The 20,972-nt window shown below is 39.7% G+C and overlaps 2 protein-coding genes across 8 annotated transcripts in view; one reads left to right on the top strand and one right to left on the bottom strand.

The window, feature by feature from the left end:
* Positions 1-2,091: 2,091 nt before the first annotated feature.
* LRRC34 (leucine rich repeat containing 34) lies at positions 2,092-20,520 on the bottom strand. Of its 5 annotated transcripts, none has more exons than XM_060639190.1 (11): positions 20,406-20,520; positions 15,678-15,798; positions 15,054-15,172; positions 14,889-14,953; positions 13,770-13,853; positions 10,477-10,605; positions 8,670-8,765; positions 5,728-5,882; positions 5,187-5,342; positions 4,074-4,200; positions 2,092-2,431 (listed from the first exon to the last, which is right to left on the bottom strand). In XM_060639190.1, the coding sequence occupies exons 1-11, from the start codon at positions 20,506-20,508 to the stop codon at positions 2,228-2,230; spliced, it is 1,359 nt and encodes a 452-aa protein (XP_060495173.1). In that variant the 5' UTR covers positions 20,509-20,520; the 3' UTR covers positions 2,092-2,227. The 5 variants fall into 5 exon arrangements, with proteins under 5 accessions (XP_060495173.1, XP_081646234.1, XP_081646233.1 ...); XM_081790108.1 differs by having other exon boundaries at positions 15,108-15,172; XM_081790107.1 differs by having other exon boundaries at positions 15,678-15,792.
* LRRIQ4 (leucine rich repeats and IQ motif containing 4) overlaps positions 20,508-20,972 on the top strand; it is a 27,790-nt gene continuing 27,325 nt past the window's right edge. For all 3 annotated transcript variants that reach the window (XM_078432174.2, XM_078432176.2, XM_078432173.2), the window contains exon 1: positions 20,508-20,969. The gene's annotated coding sequence lies outside the window, so the exon portion shown is untranslated. The remainder of the gene's footprint in view (positions 20,970-20,972) is intronic.

Genomic DNA, 20,972 nt, shown 5'->3' with positions numbered 1-20,972 from the left:
CTTTCTGTTTACAGAATTTCCATTAACATTTCTTGTAAAGCTAGTTTAGTAGTGATGAACTCTAACTTTTGTCTGGGATACTGTCTCTACTTCAATTCTGAGTGATAATTTTGCTGAATAGAGTAGTCTTGGTTGCAGGGGGTTTTGTTGTTTTGTTTTTTCTTTCAGCACTTTATGCCGCTCCCTTTTGGCCTGTAGAGTTTCTGCTGAAAATGAGCTGATAACCTTATGGGGTTTCCCATGTATGTAAGTTTGCTTTTCTATTGCTTTTAGGGTTCACTTTTTAATTTTTGTCATTTTAATTATAGGTCTTGATGTGTATTATATACATATAATTATATGTATTGCCATTTTAATTATATGTCCTTGGGTTCCCTGTAAGGCTCTCTTTGCTTTTTGCACCCGGATGTCCGTTTCCTTCCCCAGGTTAAGGTAGTTTTCAGTTGTTATTTCTTCAAATACGTTTTCTGTTCCCCTTCTCTCGTCTCCTTCTGGAACCCCCTATAATGCAAATGTTCATACACTTGATAGATCACAGAGAGGTCCCTTAACTTATTCTCATGTATTACTTTTTCTTTTTGCTGTTCAGCTTGGGTGTTTTCCATTATCCTGTCTTCCAGATCACTGATCAGATCTGTATCCTCTAATCCACTGATTTCCTGTAGCCCATTTTTTTATTTTAGTTATTCTCTATCTCTGACTAGTTTTTAAATTTTATATCTCTGTGTTGAAGTTCTCCCTGAGTTCATCCATTCCTCTCTCAAGTCTGGTATGTTTATGGCCATTACCTTGAACTCCTTATCAGGCATATTGCTTACCTGTTTCATTAGCTCTTTTGTGGTTTTGCCTTCTTTCATTTGAGACCTATTCCTGTCTCCTCATCTTGTCTGTTTCTGTGAATTAATTAGGTCAGCTCCTTAGGTCTAGAAAGTAGTGTCCTTGTGTAGAAAGGGTCCTATGGTTCCCTGTAGCACAGTCCTCCCTGGTCACCAGAACCTGTTGTGGTTGATATGTGACTAATGCCGGCATGCTGGTTGGTGATGCTAGCCCTCTACCCAGCTGACTACAGTGATTATCCTCTAGTGTTGAGGATACACTGGTGGGCAGCGCTTATCCCCTGCACGGCTAATAAGCCCTGCTTCAGCCTCTACAGCGTGTGGACAGCCTATCTGCAGTGATCTGCTTTGCTTGCTGTGGGCTTACTGGTGGGTCAGGCTTACTTCCTATGTGGCTGGCTCTGAGACCTGGTTGTAGCAGCTGTGAGTTTGCTGGTAGGGCTAGCCTGTAGCCCAGCTGTCTGTAGTGAGCCTCTGTGACTGCTGCAGACACATCGACGGGTAGGGCTTTCTCAAACCTCTATAGCTAGCTGAGAAGGGCAGCTACAGCAACTGCAGGCGCACTGGTGTGTGGGGTTAGCTCCCTCCTCTCCAGAGCAAGAGTTGCTTTGGAGGGGTGCCTGCTGGCATGGGCAGTTTGGAGAGGGCAGGGCACACCATGCTAGGAAGGTAGGTTGAGAATGTCAGAACTGGCTTCCATAAGTGTTCGGCTGTCTAGGCTGGGAGGGGGCAGGAAAACTGGCAGGCACCAGCACTTTCCTTCCTGGAGAAAGCTACTAGATTTCCTGTAGATTCCTGCCCCTCCTGTATACATCCTCAAATGCGGCAACAAATCTCCCTCACATATACCCCAGGCACTTTTCAAACTGCTTTTTAGTTATTTAGTGTATTGGTTTTTAGAGGGTGGAGCCTTGGTTTCCTATAGCCCTCCAGCTCTCCTGGAGTTAAGCCCCACTGATGTTCAAAACCAGACAGTATGGAGACTGGTCTTCCCAGTGCAAGTCCCCAGGGCCATTGGTGTCCAGTGTGGGGTCGCTTCTCCTTGCCTGTGATGTCCTTCCCCTTTGTGGCTAGTCACTCCAGGGGTTTAGCTGTGGAAGATCTGTTCTGCCAGGCTTTAGGTTGTTTGCAGAGTGGAGCAGTTGCCTTGATATGTCCGTGGGAGGAGGTGAATTCAGGGTTCTCCTGCTCCACCATCTTTGCTTTCCTGTAAAATTTCTTCTAAAAAATTATATTACTCAGTTTTTCCACAGTGGACAGTTAAACAAAGTTTAATATATCTTTTACACATTTCAAGAAGTAGCTTGTTCTAATTTATGAATGAAAACTGTAGTAGGCCATAAAATATTAACATAAGGCAAATATGTGAAAATTATTTCAGAGCTTGTTTTTCATAGATCTGGACCTACTGGTACAAGAATAGAACCTGCATTAGATGACTGACTGCAAACTTCTCCGTAAGTTGGCCTCCAGTAATAATGCTTTTTAAGGCCATTGGAGACTTCTGCAAGATACACATGTCCATCCACCACAAATGGCTCCACATCTGTATTGTCTGGTTTTAGACGGCCTGTTTGAATTAAGTCTGAATATGCCTGTGATTTTTAAGAAAAGAACAAACTATCATTAATAAAATAGGTTGTTCATTTATCGTAATTAAATTTCTATATTCAAGTTAGCTGTACTGATTTTCAGTTTAAAATATTTTGAGTAAATTACTGAATTTTATTATTTTCCACATATAGATTTTTGTTCACTTAATTTCACAATGAAATTAGAATCTTGCAAAATTTATTTCTAAGCTTTAAGGTATTTATCATTTTATGACTTCCAGAGTTAACAATTCTCAGTGTTACTGATTTTGTGGGCCAAAAGGTCCCATGGTCAAAATTCCTACAGGAGATCTTAAATGAGGGACATAAGGAGTTGTATATGCCCTTGAAAATTTGATGGCCAGGGACCCATTTCTCAGAAAAATAATCAGATTTTGGCATCCAACTCTCTGGAGTTCATAAACTCCCTGAAGCTCATTTATAGTCTGAGGCTAAGAGACCATTTCCATATTATTAGACGGTGGCCTGGCTGGTAGCCCCATTCTTTTTTCATTGTAGAATTTTCTTTGTTTACCTCATGGATCATTGGTATGTATGTAAGATCACACAAACATGTTAAGCTGGCTTGTCAGTAAGATTGTGTACAGAGATAGGCAGAAATGTAGACAGTAAAAGAAAACTTCAGTTGCTTTCTGCTTTATTCCAAGCTCACCTTAGTTTCTAGTGTGTAGAATATGTTTTTCTAAAATCAAGATTTAAATAGTATGTTTTATTACTCGTTTTGGTGGTAGTTTTGGATAGCCTTTTTGCAAATTGAGATTTTTAGCATCTTCTTTCCAAATCAAAATTATTTGTTACTATGCTTTTTGTTTTGAAAGTAGTATCAAGGGCTGTATTTGCATAAGCAGCAGTTAAAAGTACTGTAGGTCTCCAAAACCATGTCTTGGTTTAATTATTGGGCAGCAGATTAGAGATTGTGCTGCATCAAATTTAGAATAAATCAACAATTGTGATTTTTAAAATGTTTTAACTTTGGAGGAGTTGGGACTGTGTCATTCATTGATCTTTATATTAATATGTATATTAATATAATATACATATTGAGCCAAAGTTGGTCACTTAACCCACTGAGCCACCCAGGCACCCTTGTTGAATTTTATGCTGTAAAATCTTGGCATTATTCTTCAGCATCTGATGTAATCCTAAAATCCAAGAAACTTAGTTCTCTAATTGGATGCTTCATGTACCTAGTATTTGAGATATTTTGCTATTTCAACCACAGAACTTTCCAGTCATTTTTAGGGTTTATTTTTAAATGTATCAGAACTGCAGTGTCTTACTATATTTTGTAATCATTCTTTTAATATTTATTTTTGAGAGAGAGAGAGAGAGAGACCAAGCAAGTGAGCAGGGGAAGGAGAGAGAGAGAGGGAGAGAGGGAGAGAGAGAATCCCAAGCAGGCTCAACTCTGGCAGTGCAGAGCCTGACACAGGGCTCCAACTCAACAAACATGAGATCATGACCTGAGCTGAAGTCAAGAGTCAGACGCTTAACCCACTGAGCCACCCAGGTGCCCCAATATGTTATAATCATTTCTAAGGCCACCTGTAAATGTCTGATGTTATAGAGAAGACCCCAGAAAAAGCCTTCAGTGAAGAAGAAAGAAAAAAAAAACAAAACATACCACACATGTAGCTTCATCAAATTTGTTTCCCCAAATGTAGACATTAGAGAGTATGGGGTTTGTTTTCATGGACTGTGAAAGTGCAACAAGTCCTTCTCCCTTTATGTTGTTGTTCACTACTGACAACCTAGGGAGAAACAAGAAGTAATAACCCTGGAAACCAGTAAATACTTTCACAAAGAAGATGCATAAGTTAGCCAACAACATTTATTACATTTCTTTCTAAGTTTGTTATTTTAAGAGAGGGGGAGATAGAGGATCCGAAGTAGGCTCTGCACTTACAGCAGAGAGCTCGATGCAGGGCTCGAACTCACAAAGCCTGACATCATGACCTGAGCCAAAGTTGGTCACTTAACCCACTGAGCCACCTAGGCACCCTTGTTGAATTTTATGCTGTAAAATCTTGGCATTATTCTTCAGCATCTGATGTAATCCTAAAATCCAAGAAACTTAGTTCTCTAATTGGATGCTTCATGTACCTAGTAGAGCTACCTACATTTTAGAAATCAATAGGCTGTTTTATATCATTCAGTAAATGTTTGGGGTGGATTACAAATACGCCCTTCAGGATTAAGTCATCCAAGTAGTATTTTCTTTGATTATTTTTAAGTCTTGGTCATATTGAATGATTGTGATTTTTCTATAGAAGTCAGGGTAAATACTATAGGCAGTAAGAATTCTCTCAGTCTTAAATCAATCATAAGTAGAATCAATATAGTTTTTAATATTACTTTTGGAGGTGCTTGGGTGGCTCAGTCGGTTAAGTGGCCGACTTCGGCTCAGATCATGATCTCATGGTTCGTGAGTTTGAGCCCCACGTCAGACTCTGTGCTAACAGCTCAGAGCCTGGATCCTGCTTCAGATTTGTGTCTCCCTCTCCCTCTGCCCCCTCCCCTGCTCACACTCTGTGTGTGTCTCTCTCTCTCTCAAAAATAAACATTAAAAAAAAAAAAAAAATAGACATTACTTTTGAAAAAGAAATTGAAATGTTTAATATGTCAGTTTAGAAACTATTTTTATATTTCATCATGCATCTTGAGTTCAAGGGCTTGAGGTTAGTGTTTTAAAGGTTTAAATTTTTGTTATTTTGATTAAATATAAAGTGATACTAACGCTTTAAGACTCCTGTTGTGTGAAGCAAGAGTTTCACTGAGATACTTTGCTCCTACATCTTCTATTCTGTTAAAAGAAAGATCTATTACTTCCAGAGTAGTATTGCTTTTCAGTACGTCAGCCAAACACACCATTCCATCACGAGTTATTTTATTGCTGGGAAAGGAAAAATACGTGTTACATTTGAAAATATGAAGTATTCTTCTTTTATTCATAGAGATTAACAGGCCTCAGAATTGTTATATAGAACAGTACTTTCTCATTCACTAAAAGATTTTAATCACTCAATTTCCCAAAAAGTTAATGAAATTTGCTATAAAATCTTACTTTCATTCTGGATTACTCATGATTAAATTGCTCATTCACATTGTAGGATATACAATATCAGTACAAGCTAAATACTAAGACTTAGGATAAAAAGGTGACAACAATGGTTGCATTTTCTGATCTTTGGAATTAGTATCTAATGGAGTATCCTATGTACTGTAAATATTTACATAGATTATTTCCAGGACTTCTGGATTAATGTATTATCACTTACCAGCTCACATCAAGATAGCGTAGGCTTCTATTCAGATACAGTGCATCGCATAATTGTTTTATTCCACAGTTTTTCATATTATGCTTACACATGTGTAGTGCAACAAGGCAGTGATTTTCTTTCAACATGTGGCCTAGATGAACTGTGGGCTCTTCCTAAAAATAGGTAAAATCTTTTTCTAAAATACAATTTTGAAGCTGTACCTGTTTATTCCAAACATATGCTAAGTTATTTAAATTAGCTTTAAAGAAAATGTCAAGACTATTAGTCTGTAATTTTCATTTGTTTTGGCTTGGCTTTTAAGAAAAATCATTTTTGCCACAAATGATACCTTATTTTAAAAATAGACAGTAGGCACTTGCAAGGTACAGTGACTAAGTGATGTAAAGTAAAAGAGGCTGGTTTTAAAAAGGCATAATCCTAAACAAGCATTCCAGGTGGAAAAAAAAAAAATTGGTCCCATGACGTATTGAGCATATTAAGCCCCCTTATTGTTGTCCTCTCAGTCTCTAAATTTTTCTTACACCCTCCATATGTTCCTGAACTTTTCTCTTGATTCCTACTCTTCATAGTCTTTAGACAAAATACACATTTCCCAATGTTGTTTCTATTTAAAAACACTCATTAATCCTGTGATATCTAGTTCTTCCCTTTTATAATCATCCCAAATTTCTAAATATGTTTTACTCTTCTAGTCACTGGAAGACTTATTTTCAATTCCAAAATCTAGCTGCTTCCAGGCAAAAGGTAAATAGCCTCAATGAGGATTTGAATACCAAGCACTTTAAATTTTTAAGAGTCAGAGTCTTGAAATGAATGGGTCAGAGTATTTTATGGTAAGAAGTTCTCTTGCTTGATTGCTGTATTTATAAGAAGTTTTACAGTCACTGGAAATGCTGAATACAAACATGGATAACTATGCTCAAATTACGTACTTCTACATAATACTCTGAGAAAAACCTACTTTGAGAAAAACTTTAAAAGTTAAGACCACGTGGCAATAGCAGATAGTACATGAGTTTTATAATAAAAGTATATGAGCTTTATAATAAAACTGTCCAGGGGTGCCTGGGTGGCTCAGTCGATAAAGCGTCTGACTCTTGATTTCAGCTCAGGTCATGATCTTATGGTTCATGAGTTCAAGGCCCACAACGGGCTCTCTGCATACAGTGCAGAACCCGCTTGGGATCTCTCTCTCCCTCTCTCCCTCTCTCTCTACCCCTTCCCTGTTTGCGTGCGCTCTCTTGCTCTCAAAATACCCTTAAAACTGTCCAGATACTTGCATTATACTAGCTGTATGACTTTGAGCAAATTATTTCATCTAGCTGAGTCTCAGTTTCCTTTCCTGTAAAACAGATAAAATTCTACTTCCCTCACAGAATTAAATTAACAAAAAAGTACGTGGCCCCAAATAAGTGTTCTATAGAACACTGCAAAGCATTTATTATTATTCAGTGTTCTGTAATCCTGTATCTTATTTAAATTATTGCTGACACTGAAATAGATACACCCAAAGGAAGCTATAGTTTAGGATCTTAACAAATGCAAACTGATCACTTATGGGGCCAAATACTGCTCTGCATGGTGCCTGAAACAGAGGACATGATACATATTTGTGTTTTATGCTTTGCATTTTTTTTTTAGGTCAAGAAATTCGGTCGAGTGACCACCCTTATTAAGGGATGGAACTAGAACCAGAAATAGTAAAGAGTTTTTAGGTCAATTCGCTGAGTTTGACAATTTGCCTAAGATGATGCCTGGCATCAGTATCTTTCCAAGCTCCCCAGATAAATGGAATTCATTAAATGGAACAGGTTTGCAGGCTTATGTTTGGGAACAGCACAGTATGAGGAAGCACATGAGGATTCTACTCCACAGCCACTGAAGAAACTAGTGCTCACAGGGAGAGAGAGGGTGGTGGCTGCCTTAGAGAGGAATAGAAAGCAGGCTAGAGTTTACCTGACTGGCTAAACTCTCAGCACCAGGCTGAGAGCAAGGGCTTGGACCTGAGAAAGGCCTTTGGGCTTTTCATAACTCTCAGATTTGGGAATGACGACATCACTCAACACACAAGAGGAATCGTGCTTCTGATGTGATTTCATATAGTTTAACACACTTATTTCTTAGAGGCTTTAATCCAGAAAATTTTGATTTAGCCTTCAAATGTCACATCCTCAATCTGAGAACCTTCTCTGCCACTTCTAAAAGAATGTTAAAGGAATAAGGAGAAGCCTTGACAGCAGGTACCATGTTTTCCCTCATCTTGTCTCCAGTAGGTAGCTTACCTATAGGATCAAGTCCAGACTTCCCAGGCTTCTATTCACTCACATTCTGCCATTATTACTCATAATTTCAAAAGTGGTTTAGTGATACCAATATAACAGACAACAAAACAATTTACACTGAGCTTTTATAATCCAGCCTTTAAAACTTGAATCATTTGGGGGCACCTGGGTGGCTCAGTAGGTTAAGCATCTGACTTCAGCTTAGGTCATGATCTCACGGTTTGTGGTGAGACCACACATGGGGCTCTGTGCTGACAGCTCAGAGCCTGGAACCTGCTTTGGATTGTGTGTCTTCCTCTCTCCCTGCCTCTCTCCCTGCCCCTCCCCCACTTGTTCTCTCTCTCTCAAAAATAAACATTAAAAAAATTTAAAAAAAATAAAACTTTAATCATTTGTTTTTGTCTAAACTACTTTGCCTCTCTACAGGTTTACTCACTGTTAATCTGAGTTTACAAGAAAAAAAAAAAAGACATGTTTACTGCTTAAATAAGCAACATCTAAAATCATGACTCAATTTTTCTTCAAGTAAGCTTTTGTTTGTAAATGCAGTTAATTCTAAAAATATAATGCATTCATGAACCTTGACATAACCTTCAATAAATAGTACCTTCGTTTTATTCACATATAATATTAGCTGTCATCACTTTGAATACATACCTGTTCACCATACAGTATAGGTCGGTTTAGGTTTATTCCCTTAATTGTTTGGTTTTGAGTTAGGACTGTAGCAAATGCTATCACACTTTGCATTCCCTAAAAACAATAAATTCATTAAGGAAACTGACAACATATTTAACATCCCTATTTCAAAATCAGCAACCTGGATTCAGTTAAATAAATTGTATTTTGAATTGTAAACCTTGCGTGGTCAAATTCAGAAATGAATGATCACTGTGTTCTTTTCTCCCTGGCCTAAAATCTGTAACATGATGGGGAGTTCTGAAAGTTTCACAGTCCATTTCCTAGGATGTTTACCTCCAGGTTTGCTCCTAAGTCCTCAAGGTACTGTGTGTTGCAGACAGACCTCAGATACATAGATACACGCGTGGGTCCCAGCTAGCACTCTGCACTACTGAGAACATAGTGTAGAACACGGTGCAAGTGTTATGCATACTTGAACCCTCAGTGTGTGTGAGTGGTGGCAAAGATTTACTAATCCATTTTTCACAGCTTCCACAAGCCTCCCTCTTTACCTTTTTGGAAGGGCCTAATTCTTCCCCATTTCTGTGATGGACACCACCGACCACACCCAAGTGTTACACCAGAAAACCTGGGCTTCCTCGCACTCTGCCACTCCACTCACCCTCCCATCCAATTAATCAGTAAGTCTTAAGAGATTCTGTCTCCAAAAGATGTCTCAATTAGCCCATCTGGGTGCCACCACCCCAACCCCAGTCCTTATTGTCACCTGGACTACTGTAGTAACTTCCTAAATGGTCTGTGAGCTTCCTCTGTCACTCTCTAATTCCCCAACAAAGAAACCAGAGATCTTTTTAAAGAACCAATCAGATAACGTCACTTCTCAAAGCCTTTCCATGACACATATTAACAATCCCCTCTTCCCCTGATGTATGACCCGCAACCCATACATTGCTGGATCTGGCCTCTGCAAACCTCCGCCTTCAGTTTGAGATACTCTTAACTCCCTCATCCACTCTGGCTTTTGAGTTCTTAAAACCCGCGGAGTCAGTATTTCGTTACTCATGTACTTCTCATGATTTTTGCTATATTTGGGTGTCAGTTTTATTATTTACTTAATAGTTTTCCATTGAATCAATTCACTTTTTCCATCTTATTTTAAAACTCACTACTATAAATGGAAAACCTTAAAATAAGTAAATTCCTCAAAATAAGCATCTGTAAAAATAAATACATGAGTATTAAAATCGCCTCAGTCTGTATTAGTAATGCCACCCATACAACACTTGGGGCAGCACTATCTTAGAGTCTGTATGTGTTGGACCCCTGCCTTGAATGTTCTGCCATGGATGCTTTCCAAGGCAGTTTTTCCTCATCCTTCATGACCAAGTGTTACCTCCTCAGATATTAGAAACTACCCTAACCTGAAGATTACCTCCTACTTGGCAATCTTTATTGATGTTTTCCCAACTGGAATATAAGCTTTCTAATGAAGTAGCATTTTTTAAATAAGAAACAACAATAACAACAGAAAACACCACAATCTTTTTCTCAAAAGATCCCATATAGGTTAAGGGTTATAGATGGAAGCTTAGGAAGAATTTTATTCTAAGTATTCCTCTATAATAAATACAATCTGATTTTATTAATAGCACTATTATGCCTAATAGTATAAAAAAACCCCACCTTTTTCTCTGATATTAGGGGAAAGCTTAATCATTCCTAAGATGGTCATTTAGCTGGTCTCTTTAACAATTACCTATCCTGGTTTCCAGGGAGAATGACGCAGTACCTAGGCGATATTTCTTATAACCATTTTACTCACCAGATCACAGTCACCCAGATCTAATTTTTCTAAGGATGAATTAATTTGCAGCATTGCAGCAAAAAACATTCCACCTTTATTTTCAATCTTGTTTCCAGTCATTCTTAGGTATTTCAGAGTTGTATTCTTCTGAAAAGGAAAAGAACCAAAACTTCGTTAAATTTTAGTCCACAGAATTCTTGTTTGATTACATGAGTTAGGAGACTATATTACTATTTGTAGACTCATCAGTTTTTCATGAAGACAGAAGAGGATACACTCCTTAAAGGTACCATTCAGCTACTCATAAAAATCTAGCTTAATTTTTTAGTGGAGAGAATGCCCAGGAAACAGATGCCCAAAAATGCCCAGTAAATGAAGCAGATTTTAATAAATTTTCCTTTCACTGGGAAATCTGTAAGTTTGTTTTCTAACAGAATTATGCCACTTTTTTTTTTTTGAGGTGAAATCACATAACCCAAAGTTAACCATTTTAAAGTGTACAATTCACTGGCTTTTAATAAATTCACAGTGTTATACGGCCATCACATAGCTAGTTCCAAAGTATTTTTATTACCTCCTCAAAAGGAGACACTATACCCATTAAGTACTCATTCCATATTCTCCCTGTATCACTTCTAAAGGAATATAATTTCTCAAACATTTGCAAAGTTTAACTCTTATTCCACTCTTTTGATAATTCTTTCACAAATAAAACTACAGACATTTCAATATGCTGATGAGTAAATATCAGAAGACATGTAAGTGCAAATAGTTAAAGTTAATCCAAACCCCTTAAGAGCAGGAAGAAGGCAATGACGTCTACTGTTAACACTTCTATTTAATATTGTACTGGAGATTCTAGACCAATTAGGCAAGGAAAAGAAACAAAAAAGGCATCCAGATTGGAAAAGAAGTAAAACCATCTCTGCATATAATGTGATCTTATTTATGGAAAATCCAAAGGAATCCACCAAAAAAGCTGTTAGAACTAGTGAGTTCAGTGAGACTGCAGGGCAAAAGACCAATTGTGTGTGTGTGTGTGTGTGTGTGTGTGTGTGTGTATTTTGTTTTAATCGTATTTCTACACACTAGCAATAAACAACCCAAAACTGAAATTAAGGTTATCCCATTTACAATAGCATCAAAAAGAATAAAACGTTAGGAATAAATTTAGCAAAAGCAAGACTTGTACGTTAAAAACAAAGCACTGTTGAAGGAAATGAAAAACCTAAATAAATGGAAACCCTTCCCATGTTCGTGGATCAGAAGACTTAATACTGTTAAGATGGCAATACTCCCCAAACTGATCTAAAGACTGAAAGCAATTCCTCTCAAAAATCCTTGTTTTTCTTGCAGAACTTGATAAACTGATCTTAAATTTCATACGGAAATGCAAGGGACCAGCACATCTTGAAACAGAAAGGACCCATGCTTCTTGACTTCAGAACTGGCTACAAACTACAGTAATCAAGATAGTGTGGGACTGGCATAAGGATCAAAATACAGGTTAATAGAATGAAGAATAGAGAAATAAGCCATTTATAATCGATCGAGAAAATTAATGGGGAAGAACAGTCTTAAATAGTATTGGGACAACTGGATATCCACATGCAGAAGAATGAGGTTAGACTCCCACCTCACATCATATACAAAAATTGACTCAAGATGGATCAAATAACTAAATGAAAGAGCTAAAACAAAACTGTTAGAAGAATACGCAAGTGTAAATCTTCATGACTTCGAGTTAAGCAAAGCCTTCTTAGATATAACAACAAAAGCACAAACAACAAAAGAAAAAATAAATCGAACTTTATCAAAATTAAATAATTTTGTGCTTCAAAGGACAGACACCATTAAGGAAGTGAAAAGGCAACCTAAACTACAGAATGAGAGAAAACATTTGCAACTCATGTATCTGATAAGGGACTTACATCCAGAACATGTAAAGAACTCTCACAGTTTAAAAAGACAACTAAGGGGCGCCTGGGTGGCGCAGTCGGTTAAGCGTACGACTTCAGCCAGGTCACGATCTCGCGGTCCGTGAGTTCGAGCCCCGCGTCAGGCTCTGGGCTGATGGCTCGGAGCCTGGAGCCTGTTTCCGATTCTGTGTCTCCCTCTCTCTCTGCCCCTCCCCCGTTCATGCTCTGTCTCTCTCTGTCCCAAAAATAAAAAAAAAAATAAATAAAAAACGTTGAAAAAATAAAAAGACAACTAAAACCATTTAAAAATGGGCACCGAATAGACGTTTCTCCAAAGAATGGCACATGCAAAGATGCTCAACATCATTATTTATGAGGGAAATGAGAATCAAAACCACAAAACCTCTTCATATCCACCAGGATGGCTAAAATCAAGACCGTAACAAGTGCTGGTGAGGATGTAGAGAAATTAAAACACTCCACATTGCTGGTGGAATCGTAAAAAGGGACAGCCACTTTGGAAAACAGTTTGGCAGTTTCTCAAGATGTTGAACACCATTACCAAATGATCTAGCAGTTTCACTCCTAGGTATATACCCAAGAAAATGGAAAACCTACGCACACAAAAATGTGCAAATATTCACATTATTATATATAATTCACATTATTATAGCATTATTATAGACAAAAAGTGGAAACCCAATGTCCTTTAACTGATAGATGAAGAAAATAGGATATATCCAAACCATGGAATATTATTAGGCAATAAGAAGGAATGAAGTGTGTTACAATATGGATGAACACTCACTGGGGAGTGAAAGAAGCATGGAGAAGGGTTGCTAATGGCTTTGCGGCATCTTTGGGGGATGAAAAGTTCTAAAAATAGGCAGTGATGGTTGCACAATTCTGAATATACAAAGACCCACAGAGCTGAACACCTTAAAGGTAAATTTTTATGGAAAAAAGTAAATTTTTATGTATGTGAATTATACCTCAATAGAGCTGTTTATTTTTAGGGGTACCTGGGTGGCTCAGTCAGTTAAGTGTCTGATTCTTGGTTTTGGCTCAGGTCATGATCTCACGGTTCATGGGTTTGATCCCCACACCGGGCTCTATGCTGGCAATGTGGAGCCTGCTTGGGATTCTCTCTCTTTCCCTTTCTCTTTGTCCCTCCCCTGCTCGCTCACTCTCTCAAAATAAATAAATAATCATTTTTTTAAAACTGAGTTCAAAAGTGCTTGTAATATTACATTTTAATACATCGAAGTGCAATAAAAGTACACATTTGCATAATAATGTAAGTTCACAGTGATATTTTATTATGTTGATTACAAGCTATCAGAAGTTAAAATTCCCAAAGAAAATGTTGGTTTAAGGTATTTAAATGCTTACATGTAGTGCTTTAGCAATCAATTCTCCACCTTCGGGCCCAATATCATTAAACATAAGATTTAAATAAATGAGTTTATGTTGTTTCTATAATAAGGAGAGAAAAGAAACTATTATTAGGAATGCAATTATTAGGAAACAAATCAATCTAGGAGCTGCTTTATTTAAATAAAAGTATTCACCTCCAAAGAAAATCTTTGCAACATAGAAAATCTGTAAGTCCAGCACAAGAAACTACCATTAAGGGCCGGGGGAGGGGGTGGAGATTACCATTCTCATTTAAACATAACTGCAATATAAATGAAAGAAAAAGACCACATTCCTTTTTGATCAATGATTCAAAGTACGAATGTGCTTACAAAGTGTGAGTGTACAAGTTTGCAAAAGAGGACTCAGGAGCTCTAGGTATCAGTAGTCTACTGATAAATATACAGGTGGGTTTTCAGTGTATTTCAAGTGTTATAAATATAGTACAAGGTCAGGACCTGGACATTTTGCAAAACTATCACTTTGTGGGTGTGCCACGAGACTAGGTGGTTTCACTGTAAACAGAACATTTTGATGACTTTTGCAGCATTTTTGTAATTGTTGAGAATAAATTATTTAGTTTATATTCTTTTTTAATCTTCACTCTGTCCTTACGTTGTGTGCTATCTCATGGATAGGAGAATTTTAAAATCACTTTTAAACTCATTGGAAACACGTTTAGCAGTTGAGATTGGGACAAGTAAGAACTTAAAAAGTGAATTCAAGAGAGGTAGTGAGTAAGTGATATATGCTGCCTTAAACATTTTAACTGAAAAAACAGACACATACACATATTTGCCAATCGTCTGAGGTTGGAACAAGGGCCTTTTCTTAAAGTACACCTATCTGATTGGTGGACCACATGTTTTTTGTTTTGTTTTGTTTTGTTTTTTTGACCATACTGTATTTCTTAAATAAAATGCAACCATAATGCAGCACTTCAGCCTGGGCAGTTCCAAAGTGAAGTCTGTAATAAAGGGTTAACTTAGCAGGCTTAGGGTATTCAAACTCCGCACATTCCAAAGAAAGGACTGGTTCTTAACTGACTCCTGGGAAAAAAACAAAAAGAACTAAGAACATGTTGCAGTAAAATACCTGAAGCAGTCTTGCAGCATAGTATGCACCAACATCACTCATGAGGTTATATCTAACATCCAAACCTGGAGAACACGGATGAATAGAGGCAGATATTCCTTATAATGAATAATTAAAATCAGGAAAATGAAAGCAAGAGGCAACGATTCTTAAGGAAGCATATACCATTAATATGTGGATTCTTCTTTAAAATTCTGGAAAGAATCCAAAAATCTTCACCTGTTATTCTTTCTGCTGGCATTAAGCGACTGTTACCAGGAATGTTTAATATGATTCCTTCCAATCTGTTAAAATACAAAAAAGAAACCCAGTAAAGAAATAAAAGCACTTTTTCCCTCATGTGTAAATAGTAACGTCATGAATAGCATTTACTGAAACCAAGTATGTGTCACAATATAGATTCACATCAAGTAACTTAAGAGGGCTGAATATTCTACAGATTTTACAGACACTTTTATATTATAGAATTTTTCTCACACACAAAACAATGTATCTCCACTTGACAGATAATGACATCAAAGACTTCAACGATTTTCATAAATAAATCCAGCCCACAGGAGTTCAGCACAAATCTGGAGCTGAGAGCCACTGGTCTCGTGTTCGTCCCCATATACTCCGCTACCTCCGGGACTAACACTGTCCATCATCTACCTCTCTGAATCAAAAAGTACGTCCATTTTAAAAAGGATTTGCAAGTGGCCTTAAACAAATCACTCAGTATTCCAGAATTTTCACACAGATGATTATCAGTGAATATTACTTATGTAATCAAGTATTTGTCTTCCTTACCCCTTTTCAATTTCTTCATCCACTTCCTGGAGTAGATGCCATACAAAGGAATTAATTTTCCTGGACTTTTCCATACATAGATTATAATAATCTTCCTGGAGACTGCCAATAATTTCTGGAACTTTTGAAAAAGTAGTGCATTACTCTTCACAATGTGAATTATACCGGGACCTTTCCCTTTCCCTCTACACCCTCCCCGCTGCCCCCCGCAAAAAAAAAAAAAAAAATTACACTTCTTCCAAAGATACGAATGTGTATGTGAATAGAGTCAGGGGTAGGGAAGAAAAGGAGATGGGATTAAGAGCAAGAGGGGGAAAATAGAAGGAATCGAGGCGAATGAAAATGCCATTCGAACAAGAGCCATAGAAGCCCCCACTGAGGGTAGGCAGACACTAACTGGGAAGCGACACAAAGGGAGAAGAACTACAGGCCTGGTAGCTGAGGAAAAGGATATTCATAAAAATTAAATATTTTGTCCAAAACCATACAGCTAATGAGGGCAGAGTATAAAAACTGACTCCAAAGCCTCTTTCCACTCTGCCACCTTAGGTTAGGATGACTCACACTTTCTTATCATGACTTCAGATAAAGACAATTCTATCAGAGAATCTAAACTTTAAAAAGATCTGAAAAATCACCACATCCCATAGGCTTCTTGGATACCCTCTATACCATGCAGGCTGATGCATCTTTGAATATAGCTGTCAGTTCCTCCTTACACTAAGTGGAGGCCTGGCTCATAGCAGCTCTTCACCTACCCTAGCCTTCCATTTCCTCTATTTTTTTTTTTTTTTAAGTTTATTTATTTTGAGAGAGAAGGAACCAGTGGGGAGGGGCAGAAGCGTGGGGACAGAGGATCCAAAGCAGGCTCTGTGCTGACAGCAGCGAGCCTGATGTGGGACTCGAACCCACAAACTGTGGGATCATGACCTGAGCCCAATTTGGACACTTGAGCCACCCAGACACCCCCTTTGCTCTTTCTAAAGATTGATTTTGCTCTGTTCAGCCCTTAACAAAGAAGACTGAAACAATGCAGGAGTTGAACTCTCTCCTTTGTTACACCTGCTGCTTTCCTTAAAGGTCTTAGTTTTTCATATTAATTTAAAAGGATCTTTTGCCAGACCCACGCCTTCCAGGGTAGAAGCTATGCTGTCACTCTCCTTAGAAGCACATGCCACTATCTTTGTTTTTGTCCTATCTTTTGTGTAAGTCTCTTGAAAAAAAAAATCTGTGCTCAGAGATCTCACGACTCAACCAACCTAGTGTCTTCAGAGCCAGCCTCTTTGAGTCTCTGCATCTCAACAGATGTTCTTTGCTGAGATTTTTGCTGAGTAGATTTCTACATTATATGAACCCAAGAGTTTACTAAACAAATTTGCAAAACAAGATTTAAGATGAGGAACGTTGTATTAAAAAGGAAAGCAGTAAACTTTTCTTAACAGTTTTTAAGAATAAGCTTCAAAGGGTCACTTGGGTGGCCCAGTCGGTTGAGCGTCCGACTTCGGCTCAGGTCACGATCTCACGGTCTGTGAGTTCGAGCCCCCGCGTCAGGCTGTGTGCTGACAGCTCAGAGCCTGGAGCCTGCTTCGGATTCTGTGCCCTCTCTCTCTGCTCCTCCCCCGTTCATGCTCTGTCTCTGTCTCAAAAATAAATAAAAACATTAAAAAAAAAAAAAAAAGAATAAGCTTTAAAGGGGCACTTGGGTGGCTCAGTCGGTTGAGCGTGTGACTTCAGCTTGGGTCACGATCTCATGGTTTGTGAGTTCGAGTCCCGCGTTGGGCTCTGTGCTGACAGCTCGGTATTGTCTCCCTCTCTCTCTGCCCCTAACCCACTCACATTCTGTCTCTGTCTCTCCCAAAAATAAATAAACATTAAAAAAATTTAAATAATAAGCTTTAACAAAAATTAACCCACTTATTCCAGACAACTTGGAAATTTCAGTATAAAAAAAAATAAACATTTATCAGCAATCCCACTGCCAAAGAACCATTATAACTGAGGCCTGTGGGTATTTCCTCCCAAATGTTTTTCTCACATATGTACTTATTAGCATTTTTAAACAAAATTGGAATATTTCAGTACAGTTCCAGATCTTTTAACATTATGTTGTGAGTTTTCCCATGTCATTCTCTGAAAATTTTTTATGTCAACAGAATTTCCTCTCTTGTGTGTGGAGGTACCTAAGAAACCCTTCACTTATTTTAGGAAGTCTTCATGTATTTAAACAAAATTTTAGCACAATATCTCCCAAATTGTGCTCTTTAGAATACTAATCTATGAAATGATCAAAGATACTCTGGGGCACCTGGGTGGTGCAGTCAGTTGGGCATCTGACTTTGGCTTAGGTCATGATCTCACGGTTCTTGAGTTCAAGCCCCACATCAGGCTCACTGCTGTCGGTGCAGAGCCCGCTTGGATCCTCTATCCCCCTCTCCCTGTACCCCTACCCCGCACGCTCTCTTTCAAAAATAAATATTTTTTAAAAAAGATGTTCTAAGTAGAATAGATCTTATTGTCAGATAAGCTTGGGAAGCACTGCAGTAAACAAAGCTAAACAGACCCCTATCTGTATAACACTTCTCTGGACATTAAAAACACTCAAGAGCGTAAAGAGTCTTTAAATTATTGAGCCTGGAGAGAAGGGAGAATAAAAATACTGCATCTCCCAGACTTATGTGACCAGGGTTCACATGGAATTCAATCTACAAAATGCTACTTTAGCATTCTCGACAGGAAACAAAGCAAACAGATCTCAAGCACATTTACTTGTTGGAGCTGGACTCCCACTGGGCTTGTTTCCTCCCTTCTACTACCTTCCTTGTTTTGTTTTTTAAATTTTAACAATTATTTTTGAGAGAGACAGACGGACAGACAACGCGAACGGAATGGGGGGAGGGACAGAGAGGCAGACACAGAATCTGAAGCAGGCTCCAGGCTCCGAGCTGTCTGCCCAGAGCCTGACACGGGGCTCAAACTCACAAACCATGAGATCATGACCTGAGCTGAAGTCGGACCCTCGACCAACTGAGCCACCCAGGAGCCCCATCCTTGGTGTTAAAAACAGAAGACTACCGTGAGAATCTCTGAGGCTCAGTGCCTGCCTTCAGCTGGCCACAGCACACCCGGGACATGCAGGAGAAATGCGTCAGACTTAGAAATCCTGTTTCTTTGAAAGAAGGCGGGAATCTTAAACTATACACTAAATATAGCTAAAAAAAGTTAATACGAAAAATTCTTATTACCCGACTGTGGATTTAAAGTGTTTAAAAGTTTCTGGTATATTTTTCCTGTTATGCTCTCTTTCATTTAAAATTCACCTAAGTACTGTATGTTGGGATTTTATGACATCAGTAATTTATTTCCTGTATTCATATTCACGGAAAATAATGTCAGTGTTCCAATTGTAAAGCTAAGACTAGGAATACCAGTTACACAAGAAAATGTCAAAGTCTAACCCAAATGTCATTTTTAATCCATGCCAAAGTCTTATATTCCAAATATTTTCCACCTAGGACCACTTTTTAAAAATTCTATATTAAAAAAAAAAGTGGGCAGGGGCTCAATTTGGAGGTGGTCCCCTATGCCCTCCTACACTGGCACCACGCAAGTACTGGGGAAATCCAAGGGTTGGGAGTGAGTCAGAGTAAGTGCCTATCCAGGATCAGCTGTGTGACTTTGAACAAGTACAAGTTATTTAAATTCTCCCATCTTAAACTTCCTCTTATGCTAGAGGCAGAGCTAGACGCCCATCTCACAGATGCAGTAAGGAATAGGTAAAGCTTCTAGCACAGTTCCATATCTACAAGCACACAACCCTTTAAAACAAGCATCCAGGGGCCCCTGGGTGGTCTGACTTAGCTCAGGTTATGACCTCACTACTCATGAGTTCAAGCCCCACATGACCTCTGTGCTGACAGGTCAGAGCCTGGAGCCTGCTTTAGGATTCTGTCTCCCTCTCTCTCTGCCCCTCGCCTGCTTGTTCTCATTCACTCTCTCAAAAATAAACATTTAAAAATATATTTAAAAAGACAAAGAAACAAAAACAGGCATCCAAAATGGAAACAGTGAGGAATACCTGGGTGGCTGAGTCAGTTAAGCAACCCATTCTTGATTTCTGCTCAGATCATGAGCTCATGGTTCTTGGGTTTGAGCCCAGCAAAAGGGGTCCTACTGAGCCTGTTTGGGATTCTCTCTCTCTCTCCCCCTTTCTCCCTCTCTGCCCCTCCCCTGCTACGTGCTCTCTCAAAAATAAATAAACTTTAAAAAAAAAAAAAAAAATGGACGGCAGGAGGATGGGGCAGGAGGAAGGAGGCTGGAGGAGGCAGGAGGAGGGGTGTGCAGACCATACTCGAGACCCTCTTGCCCACCCAGGCCCCGCTTTCTGGAGCTTGCACACAAAAAAGGGCGCAAGAGGAGCACCTACACACCCTTCCCTGAGACGGGAGAGCAAATCAATAGACACACCTCCCCCAGGACAACCTATCAAGTGAAGGGCAGACCCTGGGGGAGGAAGGGGGCGGATCGTGGGGCTCCCCTCCCACCCACATGTGGGGGGCCCCAAAGTTCTGGCCACAGCTGGGGTTCCCAGGGGCACCCTCCTGCCAAGCCGCCTCAGGCCGGCAGCCGGCTCGGAGGAAAGGGCTGGTGCGAGCAAGCCCGCGGCTGGGGTAGCGCCCCTCGCCCGCTCCACCTGGCCAGGCAGGGGCCGAAGGACACCCTATTTCTTACCGCTCCTGTCGGCCGGGGCCCAGGACGTAGTAGGGATTGTAGTGGGAGCGGGAGGAGGAGACGGGGACTTAGCCCGGGCCGCCACCTTCCCACCGCCCCGCATGTCCCTTTACGCCCCCAGAGACGCGGTGGAGTTGTCATGACGACCGCGCGCATGCGCCTGCCCAGTCCCAGGCCTCCTGCCAGCTGCACCAGGGCTCGGGTAACCGCCAGACGCTGAACGCCACCTCCAGCCCACTGCGCATCCATTACCCACTTGGGCCCTTGAGGCCTGTCTGGGCAGGCGGTGACCGCCAATGCTATGGAGGCTCCTCGGTCACCCCCGCCTGGCTTCGGGTCACCTTGACCTGGGTTAAAAACACAGATGGAGGGTGCCCCGGTTCCTTTGCAGGGAGAAGTTCTTGAGGTTTAGTGGGCACGGCTGATAGGCTGGGGGCCAGGGCTACAATGACGATTGTGACACAGTCCCTCCCCAAAGCGTGCACATATCTGCGGGGGGCCAAGTACAGAAGAACGTGGTAGCACCAGGACAGATAGGGTCCGGAGCTAAGGAAGCTGAAAGGGGTA

The sequence above is a fragment of the Panthera onca genome, chromosome C2 (assembly GCF_046562875.1).
Source record: "Panthera onca isolate mPanOnc1 chromosome C2, mPanOnc1 haplotype 2, whole genome shotgun sequence".
Lineage (NCBI taxonomy): Eukaryota > Metazoa > Chordata > Mammalia > Carnivora > Felidae > Panthera > Panthera onca.
This window is presented reverse-complemented; position numbering and strand designations above follow the sequence as displayed.

Bases quoted from the DNA above. Each gene is read 5' to 3' on its own strand.
- LRRC34 (XM_060639190.1), bottom strand. From the start codon at position 20,508: ATGCGGGGCGGTGGGAAGGTGGCGGCCCGGGCTAAGTCCCCGTCTCCT. The intron at 5,883-8,669 runs GTATGTATTCAA...ACCTATTTTTAG, and splicing joins CTATACTGTATGGTGAACAG to GAAGAGCCCACAGTTCATCT. The intron at 5,343-5,727 runs GTAAGTGATAAT...TTCCTTTCCCAG, and splicing joins CGCTATCTTGATGTGAGCTG to CAATAAAATAACTCGTGATG.